This window comes from Oncorhynchus gorbuscha, linkage group LG19 (genome assembly GCF_021184085.1).
Source record: "Oncorhynchus gorbuscha isolate QuinsamMale2020 ecotype Even-year linkage group LG19, OgorEven_v1.0, whole genome shotgun sequence".
NCBI classification, from domain to species: Eukaryota; Metazoa; Chordata; class Actinopteri; order Salmoniformes; family Salmonidae; genus Oncorhynchus; species Oncorhynchus gorbuscha.
In genome coordinates, this window is record NC_060191.1 from 60,829,177 (window position 1) to 60,851,634 (window position 22,458).

At 45.6% G+C, this 22,458-nt stretch overlaps 1 protein-coding gene across 5 annotated transcripts in view; it reads right to left on the reverse strand.

Moving 5' to 3' along the window:
- Window positions 1–4,420: 4,420 nt before the first annotated feature.
- Window positions 4,421–22,458, reverse strand: part of LOC124006099 (SPRY domain-containing SOCS box protein 4-like) — a 37,386-nt gene continuing 19,348 nt past the window's right edge. The window contains exons 2-4 of one of the 5 annotated variants that reach the window (XR_006833731.1): window positions 15,802–16,995; window positions 12,070–12,296; window positions 5,640–5,774 (exon numbers count right to left, since the gene is read on the reverse strand). Coding sequence is in view for 3 of the 5 variants with exons in the window: in XM_046315874.1 (XP_046171830.1) it covers window positions 5,647–5,774; window positions 15,802–16,510 (837 nt within the window). In the remaining 2 variants the exon portion in view is untranslated. Of the gene's footprint in view, window positions 5,775–12,065; window positions 12,297–15,801; window positions 16,996–22,458 lie in introns of all 5 variants that reach the window. The other 4 variants (XR_006833732.1, XM_046315874.1, XM_046315873.1 and 1 more) reach the window with 4 other exon arrangements.

Sequence of the window (22,458 nt, forward strand, 5' to 3'; positions counted from 1 at the left end):
TGACTGTCAGTGACTGACATGAGAGAAACTGCTGATGCACAACATTTTGAAATTGTACAAATTCAAACTGTCAACAGTAAGTTGAGACCCAGAGTGAGTTTCCACTAATATATTCAGGGAGCTCAAAGTTTTGGGACAGCGACAATTTGTTGTTTTGGCGCTGTACTTTGAAATTATGCAGTGGTTGTGAGGTTAAAGTGCAGTCCGTCGGCTTTAATTTGAGGATATTTTCATCCATAATCGGGTGAACAGTTTTGAAATTACAGCACTTTGTACATAGTCCTTCCATTTTAGGGGACCAAAAGTATTGGGACCAATTCACTTGTGTATTAAAGTAGTAAACATTTTAGTATTTGGTAATATATTCATAGCATGCAATGACATCAAGCTTGTGACTATAATTGGTTGGATGCATGCTGTTTGTTTTTGGTTGTTTCAGATTATATATCATTCATTTCTATTGGGCACAAATTAATGTATTGCCATTTGAGTCACTTATCACAAATAGAATATATTTCTAAACACTTCAGGATAATCCTGAATAAATCATGAATAATGAGCAAGAAAGTTAAGCACAAATATCACTCCCCCCCCCCCAAAATAAAAACATTTCTAAACTCCCCTTTTATTGTAATGGTGAGTGGTTAGTGTTTTTTGTGGGTATGATATTTGTGCATCCAACTCTGCCGTTTTTTCACGACTCATTTAGGATACACATATGAATTTGTCCCAATACTTTGTTCCCCATTTTTATGGGACCATGTACAAAAAGTGGTGTTTAGAATTTAACTGTTCATCCGATATGCATGAAAGTACTCTCAAATTAAAGCTGACAGCCTGCACTTTAACCTCAGTAACTGCATCATTTCAAGTGCTGGAATACAGAGCCAAAACAACAAGTCACTGTCCCAATAAGTTGGGCGTTCTCTGTATAATACATTTTTATTGATCCCTGCTCTACACGTACATACTTCTACTCTGGGTGTATCGCTGTGTGTTTATATCTAGAGACATTTGGTACACAGTTCCTTCACATGGGTCTGTTCTCACTTTGTCCTTGATTTTCTGAATGATTTCCGTTCCATATGATTATCATCATGCCCTTCTGTTTTGTAGGTGTGAGAGAGACCCTGTAGGGGTGGGTGTGTCCTTTAGGAGTATGTACCCGGTCTATTAATTACTAACAGTGTGTTCCTTTTCCATTTATTTCCTCTTTGTATTTGTTCATGTTTCTGACGAGCCTCCTAGATGTGTGGCTGACTATGCATTCTCTTCACCCCTAGTTTGTAAAACAAATCTATTAAAAAATAAGTGGTTGGAGAGTTTTGGCATTTGTGATATTTCATTGTGACCAGAACATTACCATACGATTCCTTCTGTAGCTCAGTTGGTAGAGCATGGCGTTTGTAACGCCAGGATAGTGGGTTCGATCCCCGGGACCACCCATACGTAGAATGTATGCACACATGACTGTAAGTCGCTTTGGATAAAAGCGTCTGCTAAATGGCATATATTATATATTATTTATCAAATGTCTGTCCCACTTTAGTGAACTGTTTCCTCTGCCGGTAAACTTTTTTTAGAACCAGCAGATGGCAGTATTGACTACAGGTACCAGCAGCTCTACCAAGTTGCATTAGTCTTATGTACGGGATACACCATCCAACTAAATGCTTACTTGCATGTTCCTTCGATAATGTAACAATGAGAAAAAGATAATACAAACTAAGTAAATAGCCCAGAATAGAAAACATTTTAGCATAATACAGTAAGGCAGAATTTATAGTCCAATATTTACATGTGTTTTGAGGACGGGGGGGGATTGGGGGCCAAGTGTTTAGACATAAGAGTCTGCTAGACAGATGTGTGGGTGTGGGGATGAGTCGGTGCTGGCGGTCAGTCCAGTTCAAGTGTTCAGCAGGGGTGAGATGGAGGATATTCACGTCAACCAGACACTGGACAGAAAAACAACCATCCTACAACTCCAGACATGCCCTGTCCTTTCAGTAGAATTAACATCACACAATACAATCTACCACAACATGGACGTCAAACCATAGTGAGGTGCTCTTTTCACGGAAATGTCCTTTCCATTCTTCATACAGTTCATTGATGTCACAGCAACAATGTCCTGTAATGTTCTTTTCAATGTGGTAGCAGTTGTTGAAAAGGAAAATGCTCCTTTGTCTCATGGTCTTCCTTCCCTAGTCTATACCCTCACAAAGTACCTCAGGAAGCCATTGGACTTTGATTTTCCCACGTCGCTGCGGTTGTTTCCTTGAGTTGACAATAGCCCCCAGCTCCACTCACAGGTCAGTGTGTGTCAGAATGTGACCACAACACAGAAGAGACATGATGGCCATGCGCTGAGGGATGCTGACCTTTATTTGGACACTAGTGGTTCTGCCAGTTCCGTTCCATGCCTGCACTGACCACATTCACAGCCCCCTTCACTGGTTGCAATGACTCATTCTTAAAACGGTTTTGATTGACAGTTACCGAAAGTGAGTAAAGGGCTATTTTCTGTTTAGTGTGTGCGCCTCGTCTAGAAGACTAAAGATCATTCAAATAGGTTAAAGAGAAAGGTAGCTTTGAGAAGTCAAGCTTTGAGAAGTCAAGCTTTGTGAAGTCAAGCTTTGAGAAGTCAAGCTTTGTGAAGTCAAGCTTTGTGAAGTCAAGCTTTGTGAAGTCAAGCTTTGTGAAGTCAAGCTTTGTGAAGTCAAGCTTTGTGAAGTCAAGCTTTGTGAAGTCAAGCTTTGTGAAGTCAAGCTTTGAGAAGTCAAGCTTTGTGAAGTCAAGCTTTGTGAAGTCAAGCTTTGTGAAGTCAAGCTTTGTGAAGTCAAGCTTTGAGAAGTCAAGCTTTGAGAAGTCAAGCTTTGTGAAGTCAAGCTTTGAGAAGTCAAGCTTTGTGAAGTCAAGCTTTGTGAAGTCATTCATTTAATCTGAGTGAGAGAAACCGACCACAGAACCAAACAATACATTTTACGTAACGCTCTGAAGGAGATAAGAGCAAACCTAAAGAGGTGATTTTCTTTTAGGAATGATACATTTCTTCATCTTCCCTCCGTGCAGCCTCTGTGGGAGACAACAGCACTTCAACTGCTACAATTCTCCTCCCACCACCGCCCTCCATGTGACTCAATACAGGATGAGAGGGAGGGAAAGGAATGAGGTAAAGACGAGGGAGCAGAGAAGAGTGAAAGGAGGAATGTTGATGGGCATCATGGAGAGTGAAGGCAGTAGAATAGACAGGTGAATGGAGAGATGACACCTTTCGTGATGATGGAATAAGAGGTAAAGGACAGGAGAGTGCAGACAGTAATAATATGGACAATGTGGAAGCTGGTTGGAGAGGGTGAGAAGTGGGGAGAAATGAGTTGAGTAGGGGGTGAGGGAAGAGAAGGGAAAGGAGGGAGCCAATAGCCACTGTTGTAAGATTATACCCCCGTCAACAGGATATAGAGCTCAATTGTAAATCAGCATAGTAGCGCAGCTCAAATCAAGCTGTCAAAACAAACTGTCAAGACACAGGGGGTGTATCAAGGATAAGCCCCTTTTAGATCAAACTTCTGAGCACCAGCTTTTATCCTGATTTGATCCTACCTTTCCGCCAGGGAGTAAATTAATTACTAAATTCCAAGGGCAGGGATGATCTCATTTAACTGATATTTGATTTCCAATGCCTTGTCTTAGCCTCTAACTGTGATGCTGTGTCCAGAATCCTGCCCTGAAGCGCTTCATCCTTCAAATCCTTGCTTCTTAACCTGCATTTCAGCACTAAAGTCTTCGCCAGAGATACATTTTGTTTGTAACCCTTATTTTACCAGGTAAGTCGACAAGAACACATTCTCATTTACAGCAATGACCTGGTGAATAGTTACAGGGGAAAGGAGTGAATGAGCCAATTGCTATAACACAAGCTTATGTACACTTCTGGTAATGGGCAGGTAACCATGGCCCTGCAAAATCATCCCTACCTATTGAGTAGGATGATTGTAACCATTTAGGGAAATGTGTCCTTCCCTACAACCAAACTCTTTCACCACTTATTTTAAATTATCTCATCAGTACCACTTTGCTGTCCTGGTGTGATCTTGATATGATTGACAGACAAATGTATGCTGTAAAACATGAATGGTCAGGGAAAGCTGCTTTGTCTGAACTGTGATCACATAACAGGCTTTGTTCTCTGTTCAAAGCCTGCTTCAGAAAACATCACGGACTAAATATTAAATACAGGCATCCAACTACAGCAACATACTTTAAATCACAGTTAAATAAATGAATGACTATATTTTTGATTCAAAGGCATAATGTTGTGAATGTGCTGGGCACCATTGAGACTTCTCTTCATTTGGATGACACTGGCATACTGAGGTGACAGCAGGTCCAACTGGACAGAAAACACCAGCGTGTTTGGTTCAGTTTGTTTGGGTTTTATTCACATTTAAAAGATTCTCATGGCAGCACATTCCTCGATCAGTCTCTCTCACAGCGAGACGTCCTGTCTCACCCGGGTCACTTCCTGTCCAGCAAATAGATCTCAAAACCATAGAAAACAAAAATCAGAAACAAACTAAATCCCCAGTCATAAAAACAGAACATATACTTAAAGGAATAGTCACCATCAGGATAAGAACGGAAAGAGGGAAAAAAGCAGCAGGTCTTTGTCTCCTGTGATAGATGTACTTTCTCTGAGCAGGCACATAAACAGTAACAGATTGGCCCTCAGACCAACCTCAGCTTTAACACATCACACTGACTGACAACATTCCAGGTATGTCCACAATGCCACCATATTCCCTACATAGTGCACTACACTTGATCAGATGGCGTGCACTATGTAGGGAATAGGGTGCCACTGTGCATGCATCCCCAGTCACTCACCCAGACAGAGGCATGGATCCAATGAAACCCACTGATAAATAAAGGGAGACTGCCAGTTGAGGTGAGGAAGGTGCAGTGCAGCAGGGGACTAGAGATATCAAGGCTGCAGTGTTGCCAAACTCAGTGGTTCAGACTGATGTCTTAGGGTGCCTGTTGTGGAGCAAGACCGACACGCACCCACCCACACATACATTAAACCTCACAGTGAAAACAGCCCCACTGAGCATGAGCGAGTGTTTGCATATGCATGCGTTGAACGATGTTCGCGTCACTGTGGCTAGGGACTGGTGAGCCTCAGTAGAGCCTGTTATAGAGTAGAAATATCTACATGTTGAGAGAGGCTTCCAGAGAGTCTGTATAGATGTACAGTAACTATGTGTGCATCATCCCCAAAACACCCTGTTCCTCCAGGAATATATTCTAGAAGCTTACACGCTATAAAAACCCATAGACCCAGTGAGAAGCCAGCATCATAGCCCAACACTTCTGCTAGAGTCCAGTCTCACGCCCATCTACCTCCATCTGTCCGTCAATCACTCATCTGTCCGTCTGGGGGACAGCAGTGAGCAAACTGAAACAATAGAGTTCAAAATGGACACATCCTAAAAGGAAACTCGCAACTCCTTTATAGGCTTCCTGTCGACCATCATCATCATCCTCAGTAGATGTCCAGTGTTTCAGGGTTCAATTGTTTGGGGTTGACTGTAGTGGAATGTAGCCGTCGTCAAGCAGTCGTTGGTTGTCCTGGTGTGTGTAGGTTCACTGGTACTGGAGGTAGTTCTTGATGGTCTCTGGCAGAGGGAGGGTGTCTATCTGGTTGACTCGGTCCCGCCCCAGAGCCAGCCTGGCCACTCGCCTGCACAGGTCCATCAGGGGGAGGGGCTCCGCTGTGACAGACAGGAGAGGAGAGGACTTTAAAACGGGGTAAAAAAAAACGTTTACATACATTTACAGATGTAATATATGCTATTTCAGAGGGAGTGCATTTAATAAAAGTGTAGACTGAGCAATATGATATCATCCTCAGAAGAGCTTTTAAGTGCATGTGTTTGTCAGAGAGATCTTCCCACACACACACACACAACTGTCCACTTTGGAAACTGTCCACTTTGATAATGAGAGCGCACTTCAGATGTAAGCTTGACCGTTCCACCTGCCATGACCATGACCATGTGTTTGTACTGGACTCACAGAGCAGACACTCTCCTGAGCAGTCTGTGTGAAGGTGATACCCAGGGGCTCGCCAAACAGTCTCCCTCACTACACACTGTTGAGTCACTGGCCACATGGCTTTGAAAAGACAGGGTGGACGGTGTCAAGGGGGACCCTAGGGAATCCTCGAAATGGAATGCCCTTGTAGCTACGTGACCACTAGACAATACAGTAAGATATATAGACATACTAACATTGGCCTCTCCTGTATTATACACAAAGATGTTTCCATAGGAAGGATGTGGTACCTAAGCAGGCTGGCTGGCACACTACTTGACATGATCTATTTCATCATCATAAGTAAATGTTCTTAAATGAACAAAGATGAAAAATAAACTTGTGAGGTGTTGGATTGAGTAAACCACTTCAAGGAACAGTAACAAAGCATGTTCTTCCGCAGAGCCAAGGGAATTGCATAGGAGGGATGATAATTATGATGCTGCTGCTTCCTGGAAACTGTCCAATCACCCAGCTGGCGCCATCAAACAGCGGGAATCTGAGCAGGGACCTGCTATTGTCTTCGGTGCATCAACTGTCTGGCTCAGCTATCACACAGTGAGTGTTTCTGCATGGAGAAACATGGATGGTGCTCATCTCTTGAGAATTATGCTTAGTTTGAAATAGTCCTCAGTAAAAAAGAAGAAAGGGGAGAGGAAGGGGGAGAAGGCACACATACAGAACCCAACGGAGTCCGTAACAGCTACATGTTGAACCAGCATCTGCCTTGGCGTGCTGAACTGCATGAAAACCCAAATCATGCTCAAGCATGGGGGAAAGCAAACAGGACAGGGGGATATTAAGTATTAATGGAAGCAAATTAACTGGAAGTGGTTCAGTTAAATGGACTAGAAAGTAATTCTCCATCCCTCTTCCTGTCCCCCCCGGGGACTCTCGAGACGATTCAGGCGTGGGCTCAGGTCCTACCCACAGCAGTCCAGGGCCATAGCTCTGGGAGGATCAGGAGCATGATCTAGGCTTGTATATAACAGATGACCTACACATAGGCCTACACATACATGTAGAAAGACATGTGTAGACACAGCCGTGTACACACACCTTCCTATGACTAATACACAGAGCAGTCCCAGTACAAAGTGTCTGAGATAGAGGGAGCAGGGGAATTTGGGACAGCAACAGAGCTCTCCCCCTCTGTGTGAGAAGAAAGCAGACTGACTGGTGCATTGAGGTGTAACAGGTTGGTGCCTTTCACTGACACCATCCTCCAGGATATTTCAGAGCTACTGGATGCAGGTGACCCAAAACGTGTACGCGTGTTCAAAACACAACCCACTTGTGTAATTTCAGGAGACGCACATTAAGAAGGTATCTCGATCCTGTTGTCCCAGTTTCCTCTCCATCTGTGTCTCAGATCAAGCTCTGCCTCCAGCTCTCGTTTCCTCTCAGCCAGGAGCGATGCGAGTAGAGCTGATGTCAGGATATTCAGTGAGGAACAGACTTGTTGACTCCAGACTCAGAGCTTATCTAATCAATATGGTGAACTGTCAGTGGAGTGTGTGGAGAAGGATAACATCTCAAATTGTGCACCAGTTCCAATGACCACCTCGTGATTGGGAGTGAGTGTGTGTGTGATGTACATGTATAAAATACCAACTTATGGCAAGAGTGTGTGTGTGTGGGGGGGCAAATATATAAAATGACCATCTGTGACAAGACCTGTGTGTGTGTGTGACATCAATGCATAAAATGTGCACCTCATCCTGACAAGGAACGTCTGTGTGACGATAAGCACGCATGGGAAAGTACGTACAATAGTGACTACACAGAAGTGGAGCATCTCCAAATCTAATTCATTGACCAATTCCCAAGAGAACATCACAGGTAGAGTGAGAAGGAATGAATGGAAAGAGTGGTGAGGAAGAGAAAGGAGGGAGAGAGAGAGAGAGAGAGAGAAAGGGCAAGCCTCAGCCTCTCTCAATTTGGAAATCATTGACTTGAGCCGAATCCAATTGCTCACTGAACTAACAGACGGTAGAAATGTTGCTCCTCTTCTTTCTTTTGGGCTGGAGTGTTATTACCAAACAGAACCAAAGGATCTAGCCCCTGATCTCCAGACAGAACCAAACGCTTCAGTCTATTCAACCACTTCCCTACAGTGCCTCAGCATAATAAAGCCTGTTATAGCCCTGATTACTCACAGACCCTACGGGCGCACACACACACACACACACACACACACACACACACACACACACACACACACACACTTTTGAAAAGTCTGGACCTGACCATGAGCATTACAAAAATATGAGAGCTATTGTCTGAGTATCTATTCAGAGACATTGAGATGCTCTAAAGCACTGTAACAGAAAAGGTTTTATACCTATGTGCAAGACATTGAGTACACTTACACACAATACGATTGTGGATAGTCAGATTAATGTAGTTTAAAACATTTACATGATTTGCAAGAATAACGATTTCCCTAGTAATCCTGATGGGACTTAATAAATGCAGAAAATCACCAATTAAAAATATTATTTCTACCACGTTGAAATGTTATTTTTACGAAGCTTATTTGATTCCGAGCTGTGACAAAGTTTGTAACTGAAAATAAGTTCTAAGATTCATACGAACTCTCTTCACTCGTGCATAAGAGGGAGGCTTGCGCTACCCAGTGCTGGCACATGAGCAGACCATATACACCACTGCAATCAAAATCAGTCACATGCGCCAAATACAACAGGTGTAGACCTTACCTTGAAATACTTACAAGACCTTAACAATGCAGTTCAAGAAAGAGTTGATCAAATATTTACTAAATTAAAAAAAATCAAACAAAAAGTAACAAATGTACATAATAAGGCTAGATATAGGGAGTACTGGTACCGAGTCAATGTAATAGTCCGGGTGGCCATTTGATTAGTTGTTTTACGGCTTGTGGATCGAAGCTGTTAAGGAGCCTTTTGGTCCTAGACTTGGCGCTCCGGTACCACTCGCCGTGCAGTAGCAGAGAGATTTCTGACTTTGGTGACTGGAGTCTGACAATTTTTTGGGCCTTCCTCTGACATCACCTAGTAGGTCCTGGATGTCACGAAGCTTGGCCCCAGTGATGTACCGGGGCGTACGCACAACCCTCTGTCGTGCCTTACGGTCAGATCCCGAGCAGTTGCCATACCAGACAGTGATGCAACTGGTCAGGATGCTCTCGATAGTGCAGCAGTAGAACTTTGAGGATCTGGGTACCCATGCCAAAATGTTTCCAGTCTCCCGAGGGGGAAAAGGTGTTGTGCCCTCTTCACAACTGTCTTGATGTGTTTGGACTATGATAGTTTGTTGGGGATGTGGACACCAAGGAACTTGAACACTCCACCCGCTCCACTTCAGTCCCATTGATGTTAATGGGGGCCTGTTCGGCCCTCCTTTTCCTATAGTTCACGATCAACTCCTTGGTCTTGCTCACATTGTGGCTTCCGAGTGGCTCAGCAGTCTAAGACACTGCATCTCAGTGCTAGAGGAATCACTGCAGACCCTGGTTTGATTCCATGTATTACAACCAGCCGTGATTGGGAGTCCAATAGGGCGGCACACAATTGGCCCAGCATCGCCCAGGTTAGGGTTTGGCCGAGGTAGGCAGTAATTGTAAATAAGAATATACGTTTTTTTAAATTTTTTAATGGTTGTCCTGGCACCACACTGACAGGTCTCTGACCTCCTCCCTATAGGCTGTCTCATCATTTTCGGTGATAAGGCCTACCACTGTTGTGTCATCAGCAAACTTATTGTGTTTGAGTCGTGCTTGGCCACAGTTGTGGGTGAACAGGGACTACAGGAGGTGACTAAGCACTCACCCCTGAGGTGCCCCAGTGTTGACGATCAGTGTGGCAGATGTGTAGTTGCCTACCCTTACCACCTGGAGGCGGCCCATCAGGAAGTTCAGGATCCAGTCACAGAGGGAGGTGTTTAGTCCCAGGGTCATTAGCTTAGTGATGAGCTTTGTGGGCACTATGGTGTTGAATGTAGAGCTATAGTCAATGAATAGCATTCTCACCTACCAGGTGGGAAAGGGCAGTGGGGAGATCGATTGAGATTGCATCTGTGGATCTGTTGGGGCGGTACGCAAATTGGTGTGAGTCTAGGGTTTCTGGCATGATCGTGTTGATGTGAGCCATGACTAGCCTTTCAAAGCACTTGATGGCTACAGATGTGAGTGTTACGGGGCGGTAATGGTTCAGGCAGGCTCCCTTCGCTTTCATAGGCACAGGGACTACGGTGGACTGTTTGAAACATGTACACAACCGTTCAAAAGTTTAGGGTCACTTAAAAAAAGTCATTTTTATTGAAAGAAAATCAAATTTGTCCATTAAAATTAACATCAAATTGATCAGAAATACAGTGTAGACATTGTTAATGTTGTATATGACTATTGTAGCTGAAAACGGCTGACTTTTAATGGAATATCTACATAGGCGTACAGAGGCCCATTATCAGCAACCATCACTCCTGTGTTCCAATGGCACGTTGTGTTAGCTTTTTATTTTACCTTTATTTAACCAGGTAGGCTAGTTGAGAACAAGTTCTCATTTACAACTGCGACCTGGCCAAGATAAAGCATAGCAATTTGACACATACAACAACACAGAGTTACACATGGAATAAACAAAAGAGTCAATAATACAGTAGAACAAAAGAAAACAAAAAGTCTATATACAGTGAGTGCAAATGAGGTAAGTTAAGGAAATAAATAGCTAATCCAAGTTTATAATTTAAAAAAAGGCTACTTGATCATTAGAAAACCCTTTTCAACCTCGACAATATTTCCTATTCATTTTGCAACTCATTTCATGTATGTTTTCATGGAAAACAAGGACATTTCCAAACTTTTGAACGATAGTGTAGGTATTAGACTCGGACACGGAGAGGTTGAAAATTCCAGTCATGACACTTTCCAGTTGGTCCGTGCATGCTCGCAGTTCACATCCTGGTAATCCATATGTCTCGCAGCTTTGTGAATGTTGACCTGTTTAAAAAAGGTCTTGCTCACATTGGCTACGGACAGCGTGATCACACAGTTGTCCGGAACAGTTGCTAGTCTCATGCTTCAGTGTTGGTTAACTCGAAGGGAGCATAATACTGCATTTAGCTCATCTGGTAGGCTCGCGTCACTGGGCAGCCCATGGCAGGGTTTCGCTTTGTAGTCTAATCATTTTCAAGCCCTGCCACATCTGACAAGTGTCAGAGCCGGTTTAGTAGAATTCAAACTTCAGCCTGAATTGACACTGTCTGTTTGATGGTTCGTCTGAGGGCATAGGGGGATTGCTTATACGTGTCCCGCTCCTTGAAAGCGGCAGCTCGAGCCTTTAGCTCAGTGCAGATGTTGCCTGTAATCCATTGGTTCTGGTTGGGAAATGTACGTACAGTCACGACGCCGATGCATTTATTGATGAAGCCGGTGACTGAGGTTATATACTCCTCAATGCCATTGAATGAATCCCGAAACATATTCCAGTCTGTGCTAGCAAAACAGTCCTGTAGCATAGCATCCACGTCACCTGACCACTTCTGTATTGAGCGAGTCACGTGTGCTTCCTGCTTTAGTTTCTGCTTGTAAGCAGAGGCCTTATACAGCTCGTTGAGTGCGGTCTTAGTACCAGTATCGTTTTGTGGTGGTAAATAGACAGCTACGAATAATACAGATGAGAACTCTTGGTAGATAGTGTTGTCTACAGCTAATGAGGTAGTCTACCTCAGAAGAGCAATACCGCGAGACTTCTTTAATATTAGACATTGCACACCAGCAGTTATTGACAAATAGACACACACCCGCCCCTCGTCTTACCAGACGTAGTTGCTCTGTCCTGCAGAAACACAGAGAAGCCAGCTCTATATTATCCGTGTTGTTAACTGACTTTAATGTCCTGTTGGTAGGATAGTCTTAAATCATAGATCGTCCAGTTTGTTTTCCAATGATTGCACGTTGGCCAATTAGGAGGGAAGTGGTGGTTTACCTACTCATCTGTGATGAGAGGGGGTGATGAGTAGATCCCGCCCTTCTCCCCCTTCTTTTTTCCACGCTGAAGGCCAGACGTTGAGCTCCGAGGCACACTGGGACTGCCTCCAGAATTCCAACACTCCTGGCTCCCTTCCGTGAACTCACACACAAAAACACCTGGCTTGCAGCCATGGACATGTAGTTCTTGTCTGATCGTCTAAGAGCCCTCGTCCTGCTTTGGGTCTTTCTGTAACATATACAGTGGGGGAGGGTGATAGTGTTACACAATCCAGTCAATCAACGGTCCTAAATGACTCCCACAGTAGGTGACATTCATGTCTGCTATACTTAGACACCCACACACAGAGACACACCTACCCAAAAGACCCAGACAGCTTCCTATGGGTAAACACACACTTTTATAGATCAGAGCAGGGCCAGCCAGAGACACACCTACCCATAAAGACCCAGACAGCTGCCTATGGGTAAACACACACTTTTATAGATCAGAGCAGGGCCAGCCAGAGACACACCTACCCATAAAGACCCAGACAGCTTCCTATGGGTAAACACATACATTTTCATAGATCAGAGCAGGGCCAGACAGAGACAGACAGAGACACACCTTTTGTACCCAGACAGAGACACATCTAAAAAGACCCAGACAGCTTCCTATGGGTAAACACACACTTTTGTAGATCAGAGCAGCGCCAGACAGAGACACATCTACCCATAAAGACCCAAACAGCTTCCTATGGGTAAACACATACATTTTCATAGATCAGAGCAGGGCCAGACAGAGACACACCTACCCATAAAGACCCAGACAGCTTCCTATGGGTAAACACACATTTTCATAGATCAGAGCAGGGCCAGACAGAGACACACCTACCCATAAAGACCCAGACAGCTTCCTATGGGTAAACACACACTTTTGTAGATCAGAGCAGCGCCAGACAGAGACACACCTACCCATAAAGACCCAGACAGCTTCCTATGGGTAAACACATACATTTTCATAGATCAGAGCAGCGCCAGACAGAGCCACACCTACCCATAAAGACCCAGACAGCTTCCTATGGGTAAACACACACTTTTGTAGATCAGAGCAGCGCCAGACAGAGACACACCTACCCATAAAGACCCAGACAGCTTCCTATGGGTAAACACATACATTTTCATAGATCAGAGCAGCACCAGACAGAGGAACACCAACAGGCCCTCCCACTCTCTCTCCACTGTAGCAGAGCCAGTTACTACACACAGTACTGTATACAGTCAACCAGGCCAGTCTGCAGTATAAAACACCATCCATCAGCCAGTCTCTCTGTACTGACATGCCATGATTAGTGTACTGGAGGTTGTAGATTGACAGTGGCCAACTCTCCTGGAGAGCTACTGTGTTATAGCTCCTGCCTTACTCGAACACAGCTAATCTAGGTCTTGATGAGTAGCTGATTGAGATCCTACCAGTCTCCAGTAGGTCTCCAGTAGGTCTGCAGGAAGAGGGTAGGCCACCACTGGTTTACAACATCTCTCGTCATGCTCTGACTGTCACTACTAAAGCATTATTCAGAGTGTCTCTGGGACTAACCTAGTGTGGAAACAGTCACTTATTCTTTCTGCTCAACACACAGCCTCATCTCCAGTCTATTATGTCCAAAACACATGACTGACAGATGATTCAATCCAAAATGCTTTTCCTCATTCAATCTTTTTGAGCAGCTTTCTCCAGTGGTTAGCTTCATGGAGGACTATTCTGTCCCCCAGTGGTGGGTGAAGCCACAACTCTGAAGTCAGACTTCAGAGAATACTAATGAGAAGCGCTGCTTCAATGACGGCCTGATAAACAGCTCTGAATCAGTCTGAAATCCCTTGCATGTGACCCCCCTCTGTTTCATCTGTGAACCACCTCTACTCTAGCCTTCATCCTGACGCTGACTGCTCAAGCCATTAATGTACTACCATTCCTGCCATAATCGTCCATTAATGTACTACCATTCCTGCCATAATCGTCCATTAATGTACTACCATTCCTGCCATAATCGTCCATTAATGTACTACCATTCCTGCCATAATCGTCCATTAATGTACTACCATTCCTGCCATAATCGTCCATTAATGTACTACCATTCCTGCCATAATCGTCCATTAATGTACTACCATTCCTGCCATAATCGTCCATTAATGTACTACCATTCCTGCCATAATCGTCCATTAATGTACTACCATTCCTGCCATAATCGTCCATTAATGTACTACCATTCCTGCCATAATCGTCCATTAATGTACTACCATTCCTGCCATAATCGTCCATTAATGTACTACCATTCCTGCCATAATCGTCCATTAATGTACTACCATTCCTGCCATAATCGTCCATTAATGTACTACCATTCCTGCCATAATCGTCCATTAATGTACTACCATTCCTGCCATAATCGTCCATTAATGTACTACCATTCCTGCCATAATCGTCCATTAACTATTTGTTTATGGAAGAAGAAAAGTGCTTGTTGCTTAAAGCACTTTGAGAAAGTACATTAAACTTAGTGCTTTTCATTACAATTAATCACTCGCCCTCTTACTCTCCATCAGTCTCTTTTCTCCCTCCATCCCTCCTCCCAGTCACATTCGGGGCTGTGTCACACTGTGCTCTGCGCAGGTAGATTCAGCAGAAATCTCCCCCCGGGACAGAGCAATTGCCTTAGCACTTCGAAAATAAACCCTGGCTCCAAACACAATATCATTGTGGAGCTCAACATTTCCTACTTGTCCTCATCTACACAGTAAGCAATTCATAGTGAGCTCTCCGACTATTCATTGAGAGAGTATGGAGAGTATGATTTGGACATTGGCTCTTGTTTAGAAAACAAAGCACAGAGTAAAGTGAGCACCGTTAAGACATAATGCACCATTGACCTTCTGGTACTAGAGTTTCTTTGAGCTTCAGTATTAGAGAATAGCCTGGTCTGAGGTATACAAAACCACAGCACAGATTACAGAACATCCCAATATAATGTAGGCAGAGAACACACAGAAAGAGCAAGAGAGAGAGGGGGTAGACAGAGAGCGAGGGGGTAGACAGAAAGAGCGAGGGGGTAGACAGAAAGAGCGAGAGAGAGAGGGGGTAGAGAGAGCGAGAGAGAGGGGGTAGAGAGAGCGAGAGAGGGGGGTAGAGAGAGCGAGAGAGGGGGGTAGAGAGAGCGAGCGAGGGGTAGAGAGAGAGAGCGAGGGGGTAGAGAGAGAGAGCGAGGGGGTAGAGAGAGAGAGCGAGGGGGTAGAGAGAGAGAGCGAGGGGGTAGAGAGAGAGAGCGAGGGGTAGAAAGAGAGAGAGCGAGGGACAGAAAGAGAGAGAGCGAGGGGTAGAAAGAGAGAGAGCGAGGGGGAGACAGAAAGAGCGAGGGGGAGACAGAAAGAGCGAGGGGGTAGACAGAAAGAGCGAGGGGGTAGACAGAAAGAGCGAGGGGGTAGACAGAAAGAGCGAGGGGTAGACAGAAAGAGCGAGGGGGTAGACAGAAAGAGCGAGGGGGTAGACAGAAAGAGCGAGGGGGTAGACAGAAAGAGCGAGGGGGTAGACAGAAAGAGCGAGGGGGTAGACAGAAAGAGCGAGGGGGTAGACAGAAAGAGCGAGGGGGTAGACAGAAAGAGTGAGAGGGTAGACAGAAAGAGCGAGAGGGTAGACAGAAAGAGCGAGAGGGTAGACAGAAAGAGCGAGAGAGAGGGGTTAGACAGAAAGGACATTGACTTACGATCGAGTCCATTGACGTAGCGGATGGAGACCTCACAGTGTCCCCACACAGCACTGACTATAGGGTACAGCCTCCTGCCCTTTAACCCTCTGAAGGCCACGCCCAGGTACTGGCCATCCACCATGAAGCTAAGCGTGCCCTCGTCCATGTCCAGCACCACCAGCAGGGCATCTGGCAGAACAAACGACTCGTCTGCCTCCAGGAAACACGGGTATGTTGGTGCCGAGGTGGAGGCCGGCCGGTTCTTACTGTCGTGGTTGAGTCTGTTCCGGCCCAAGTCCCAGCCCCACGACTCACAGTCCGAACCCACCAGGGCTGTGTAACCCACAGAGTGTAGAAGAGAGTCAGCTGTGCCCACCCCTACGACAGCGTGTGTTCCTCGTTGTCTCACCGGCCAGTGGATCCGCCAGACATGGAGCCCCCGTGTGTAGCCCACCTGGCCGCGTATGCAGTCGGTGCTCTGGGCCACCGGGTGGCGGTGGAAGGTCAGCTTGTCGTCCTCCTTGACAAAGACGTTGAGCGAGCGGTCCTCTGGGTTCCAGGCATGGTGGAGCTGCAGGTCAGAGGTCGCAGGGGGCATGTCCAAAAGTAGGTCAAGACGAGGAGGCCGGCAGAAGTCTGGACCCCGCAGCTCACGGCGGACAGGCCGATAGGAGGGATCGCCCCGTGCGTCAACCGACTTGATGCTGCCCGAGATCTTCTGACCCATCGCTGGAGAGGGATAGAAGGAGATGGGGAGGAGGGCGGAGAGAGGGTGGTATGGGACTTCTCGCCGCTACCTCATGGGCGCTGTGGCCAGAAGGGCAGTCGTCCCTGGCTGAGAGCCGCTCTCACAGAGACACTCAGTCCACTGTCAGAGGAACCTCGCTCCTACAGGAGAGACGCAGTCCACTGTCAGAGGAACCTCGCTCCTACAGGAGAGACGCAGTCCACTGTCAGAGGAACCTCGCTCCTACAGGAGAGACGCAGTCCACTGTCAGAGGAACCTCGCTCCTACAGGAGAGACGCAGTCCACTGTCAGAGGAACCTCGCTCCTACAGGAGAGACGCAGTCCACCGTCAGAGGAACCTCGCTCCTACAGGAGAGACGCAGTCCACTGTCAGAGGAACCTCGCTCCTACAGGAGAGACAGTCCACTGTCAGAGGAACCTCGCTCCTACAGGAGAGACAGTCCACTGTCAGAGGAACCTCACTCCTACAGGAGACACACAGAAGAAAACATTAGTTGACTTTATCATGACTAATTCTCACTTTCCCAAACTCCTGTTACACACAGCAGCAATGGCAAGACAACACAACAATGAAGGCACTTTTCCTTACATATCGAAATTCAACTCTCAAAACAGACATGCTAATGCAGCTGGCTTCCTTCACCCAGAATAAAAACAGTCAAGAGCAGAGAAAGGGAGAGGAAGCACAAGAGAAAGAGATGTATCAGTCTGAAAAAGCCTCAGGCTGCTCTGTAGTTCCTGACAGCTCTCTGGAAGAAGAGGGGGGGGAACATCTGAGCAACAAAAAGGGAGGATGAACTCTTCTCTTCTACTGACTCACTCAAAAGACTTGAAGACATTCCTCCTCAGTTACCAGCCTCACACGCCAAGGGCACCACCCCTACAGACACTGCGTGTGCATGTGTCAAACCCGACATGAACTTTCACAAACTATGCACCAAACGAGACTGCACCCACCCAGAAATGTAGCTGGACCCCCCCAGAAATGTAGCTGCTCAGTTTTAACCACACTCACCACATACTGAACAGAGAGGACCATACATTGTATAACGAAACACGACAAACGTGGGGTCACTCGCATGCACACAATGAAAAGGCCTGTGTGTGTGTGTGTTCTTAAAAAGGAAGGATATTCAGACAGAACGCTAACATTACTCTGGGTGATTCAGATTTTAGGAGGGCCCTTTCAGAAGGAGTGGAGACTAAACAAGACCAAAAAGATTTGAGAAATCATTCCACAACAAAGATTTCAAAACAGTCAGTTACTGTGACAGATTTAACATGATCATCTCCGGCACAGTCATCCTGCCACTACATTTCCCATAAACCCACAGACACCCCTGTGCATCCCAGTTACCAAGCCCTGGGCCCAGCTGTTCCAAATTCTATGTTCCAAAAACACTCCCTCCCTGTTTTTGACAAGACCTACTCTGCTTCCAGAGAACAGAGAGAGAACCCTTAACTGTCACCCTGCACCTCCCACTGAGAGCAGAGCTTCTGCGGAGACACAATTCAGGGAGTCGGTCACACTCTGAACCCAAACACCAGGGGGAGACAGAGGTGGTGAGGCAGAGGTGGCTAGTCAGCTCCAGATTTGAACCACATAACAAGCGCTGACAAACTATTGTCTGTGTGAAGTAGGACGTACGTGTCTGTGTGTGCATGGCTGTCTGTGTTCCAGACATCATTCACATTGTGCAGGCTCTACCCAAATAAAAGCTACACATCTTCCATTTACATATTTATTCATTTATCAGTCTATAAATGACTCATGGTGCCATTTGTTCTGGAATGAAGGGTGCTATTTATCACAATGTAATGAGGCCCACAGACTTACTGATCACAGCGCTGCACCATCAGACACAGTCACTCTGCCTCTGTGTATGAAAGACAGACACTTGTTTGCTGACTGAGCTAGCCCATCTTTTGTAATGAGTGGTGTGTCTAGTCTGAGGGAAGGTACTCGTCATCAAATGACCCCTACAGGGAAAACACCAGAGCAGACAATTAGATGACAAACTAAAGAGGGAAGAGAGGAAAGAGAGAAATCAAATGGTGCATAATGGACAGAGTGACAATTACTCTCCTGCTGACCTCAACTTCATTACCAAGATGTCTGCAGTCACATGTGTCCTCGTGTGTGAAGTCCAATCTCTGTGTGTGTGTGCACTCTTGACCCTTATTGCCAAGATAGTGGTGCTTCCCCATCCCTTGTTCCTCCCCACCATCTCATGTGCTTTGTGGAAGAGCAGATGTCCGTCACACCGTCCTACCTCAGTATATAAATGGATTCCCATAACATTGTGTTGTGTCACGGGCCATTGGCTGACTGGGGGATCAATACAACTCTCCTGGAGCCCAACCTCTAGAAATGACTATTGAGCAGAAGGGAAAACACCAAAGTGATATGTTGCGTATTGGAAGATGAGGGGTTACACTGTTTATTAATGTGAGAGCCTGAGAATAACGCCATTGATACAAGGTGTGTGGAGTCTGGGCTACTTCAGTGTTCCAGTCCATCTGAGCCAGGACTAGCAGACAGAGGTGTGACTGAACTGTTAGGTGATAGGGCAAGCACATCCCTAGTCGTAAACACTCAACCTAACACAAAGATGACTTGCTTTAACAGTAACTTAAATACAACACTGAGGGATTTACTGCGAGACTGGATAATAGTACACTGCCGTAGCGCAAGTATGACCAACCATAGGATACGGTTACAGTGAGAGCCAAGGTGAAATCCAATACTTTAAGAATTGGAGTATAACATCTTGATAGCGAGTTTGCTTTACAGTTAAAAGCAGAGCACATCATCTCACAGGACAGAAAAAGACAGTGACTTCATCACTCTCCAGACTTGTGTAACAGCACATCTTAACAGCTAATCATCGCTCATCCCAACCCTAGAGGAAGTGCCTTCTCTCTTTGTGTGTGTGTGTGTTAGCCAAACAGCTGTGGAATGATAGAGTACCACAACGCTCCCTTCAGAGTCTCAGCAGCTTGAATGCAAGAGTAACAAACGAACGAGACAGAGAGCAAGAGAGGGAACATGGAGAAAAACAGAGAGAGACTTCTTACCATGTGAAACGATATCCAAAGTCAAGCTGGTCTTAGCATTTAGCTTTCTCACGACTCAAGGCAATGTGTACGCAAACACTAGGAGGAGAGGGAATCTCAGACTTTTCCTGAATGACTTGTTCAACTATGGCCAGAACACAGTGGATTGAGCGAGGAAGACCAAGAAATAGGATAGATACAGTCTAGTCTCAGTCAGTTGCCAGATACGACAGGAAAACGGCCGCTGGAAGGAGAGAGGGAGGGGAAAGAAAGAAGGAAAGAGCGAGGAAGGGGGCTAAGCACGAGGCCATAGAAATGATTTTCCAAAGACTACAAAACAATCCAGTCTCGCTTGCTCGGTGCTTCAAGTGGAGCTAGAAAAAAAAAGAATGGCATGTCGATCCTGCTCTCTGACCAAACCTCCTAGAAGAGACATGCCACTGACCAAACCGCCTAGAAGAGACATGCCACTGACCAAACCGCCTAGAAGAGACATGCCACTGACCAAACCGCCTAGAAGAGACATGCCACTCAGAGCTGAAAGCCTCCCTGGCTGGAATGTACTTCGCTGGTTGCTGCAGAGACAGCCTCATGTGAGTGAGAGCACTGTTGTGTTACTTCAGTAGGTGAGACTGAATAGGGAAACTGAGGGAGAACGAGGGAGGGACTGAATGATGGTGGGAGAGCTGTGTCATCTTACTCCTCTCACAGACATCACCTTCCAAGTATGGAGAGAGCATGAAGACATACTTGTTCATGTTAACATTTCAACCCTCTACCGTCTAACCTTCTCACTGTTCAGTTTTGCAACCATGCCCGCCTCTTCGCTACCCTTCTCAGTGCCCATCCATCCCCTTTCCCTCTCATGTTTCTCCCATGAGAGACAAGAAAGCCTTCTCACCATCTCTACTCCCACACACTTGAGTGGCATTCCTCTCACCATGCCCTTTCCTCAATCTGGGGAGGCTTAACCTCTTGAACCTCTGGGGGCAGTATTTCATTTCTGGATGAAAAACATTCCCGTTTTAAACAAGATATTTTGTCACGAAAAGATGCTCGACTATGCATATAATTGACAGCTTTGTAAAGAAAACACTCTGACGTTTCCAAAAATGCAAAGATATTGTCTGTGAGTGCCACAGAACTAATGCTACAGGCGAAACCAAGATGAAACTTCAAACAGGAAGTGAGCCAGATTGAGGCGCTGTGTTCCAATGTCTCCTTATATGGCTGTGAATGCGCCAGGAACGAACCTACACTTTCTGTCGTTTCCCCAAGGTGTCTGCAGCATTGTGACGTATTTGTAGGCATATCATTGGAAGATTGACCATAAGAGACTACATTTACCAAGTGTCCGCCTGGTGTCCTCCGTCGAAATTGGTGCGTAATCTCAAGCTGCATGTATTTTTCCATTGGTTTCTCCTTTGAATCACAACTGCCACTAATTATTTATCATCAAATAGATATGTGAAAAACACCTTGAGGATTGATTCTAAACAACGTTTGCCAAGTTTCTGTCGATATTATGGAGTTAATTTGGAAAAAGAGTTTGCATTTTAATGACTGAATTTGGGGGGTTTTCTCAGCCAAACGTGATGAACAAAACGGAGCGATTTCTCCTACACAAATAATATTTTTGGAAAAACTGACCATTTGCTATCTAACTGAGAGTCTCCTCATTGACAACATCCTAAGTTCTTCAAAGGTAAATTATTTTATTTGAATGCTTTTCTTGTTTATGTGAAAATGTTGCCTGCTGAATGCTAGGCTTAATGCTATGCTAGCTATCAATACTCTTACACAAATGCTTGTTTTGCTATGGTTGAAAAGCATATTTTGAAAATCTGAGATGACAGTGTTGTTAACAAAAGGCTAAGCTTGAGAGCCAATATATTTATTTCATTTCATTTGCGGTTTTCATGAATAGTTAACGTTGCGTTATGGTAATGAGCTTGAGGCTATAATTACACTCCCGGATCCGGGATTGCTGGTCGCAACAGGTTAATCACACATGCTGTAGAAAGCAGAGTCAAGTCTAACCCAACACAGATTCTACAACCACCAGCTAATACATTGAAATGTATACTGTATAAAAATCCTAATGCAGCTTCTGCATATGAGTACATTAGGATGTGTCTATTCCATTGCCTTGTTTTCACATGGGCTTCTATTTAGTGACAGCATCGCTACGCGTTTGACCTCTGTGTAAGACTAAAGAGCTCCCTTCGTCAGAGCAGAGGAGTCCCGAGGCCAGCACAGAGCACAGGCTGGAAACCTTTTCAACCCCACTGTGTGTCTACATTACAGTCCATTTCAACCCTCACCACACAACGTTGACAAAATACAGTCAACCATGTATGAGTCAGTCAACTAGCTTGTAACAACCGTTGTCACACAACTGTCAAACACAGCACCACACAGAAGGAAGCATTGATCATTAACATGAAGAGCGAGGGGGGACAAGGTGGAGAGATGAGGGAAAGAGATGGCTAAGCATGAAGGCAGGGTGGGAGAGAGGGGGGACAAGGTGGAGAAATGAGGGAAAGAGATGGCTAAGCATGAGGAAGGCAGGGTGGGGGAGAAGGGGGATAAGGTGGAGAAATGAGGGAAAGAGATGGCTAAAGATGAAGGCAGGGTGGGAGAGAGGGGGGACAAGGTGGAGAGATGAGGGAAAGAGATGGCTAAGCATGAGGAAGGCAGGGTGGGGGAGAAGGGGGACAAGGTGGAGAGATGAGGGAAAGAGATGGCTAAAGATGAAGGCAGGGTGGGAGAGAGGGGGACAAGGTGGAGAGATGAGGGAAAGAGATGGCTAAAGATGAAGGCAGGGTGGGAGAGAGGGGGGACAAGGTGGAGAGATGAGGGAAAGAGAT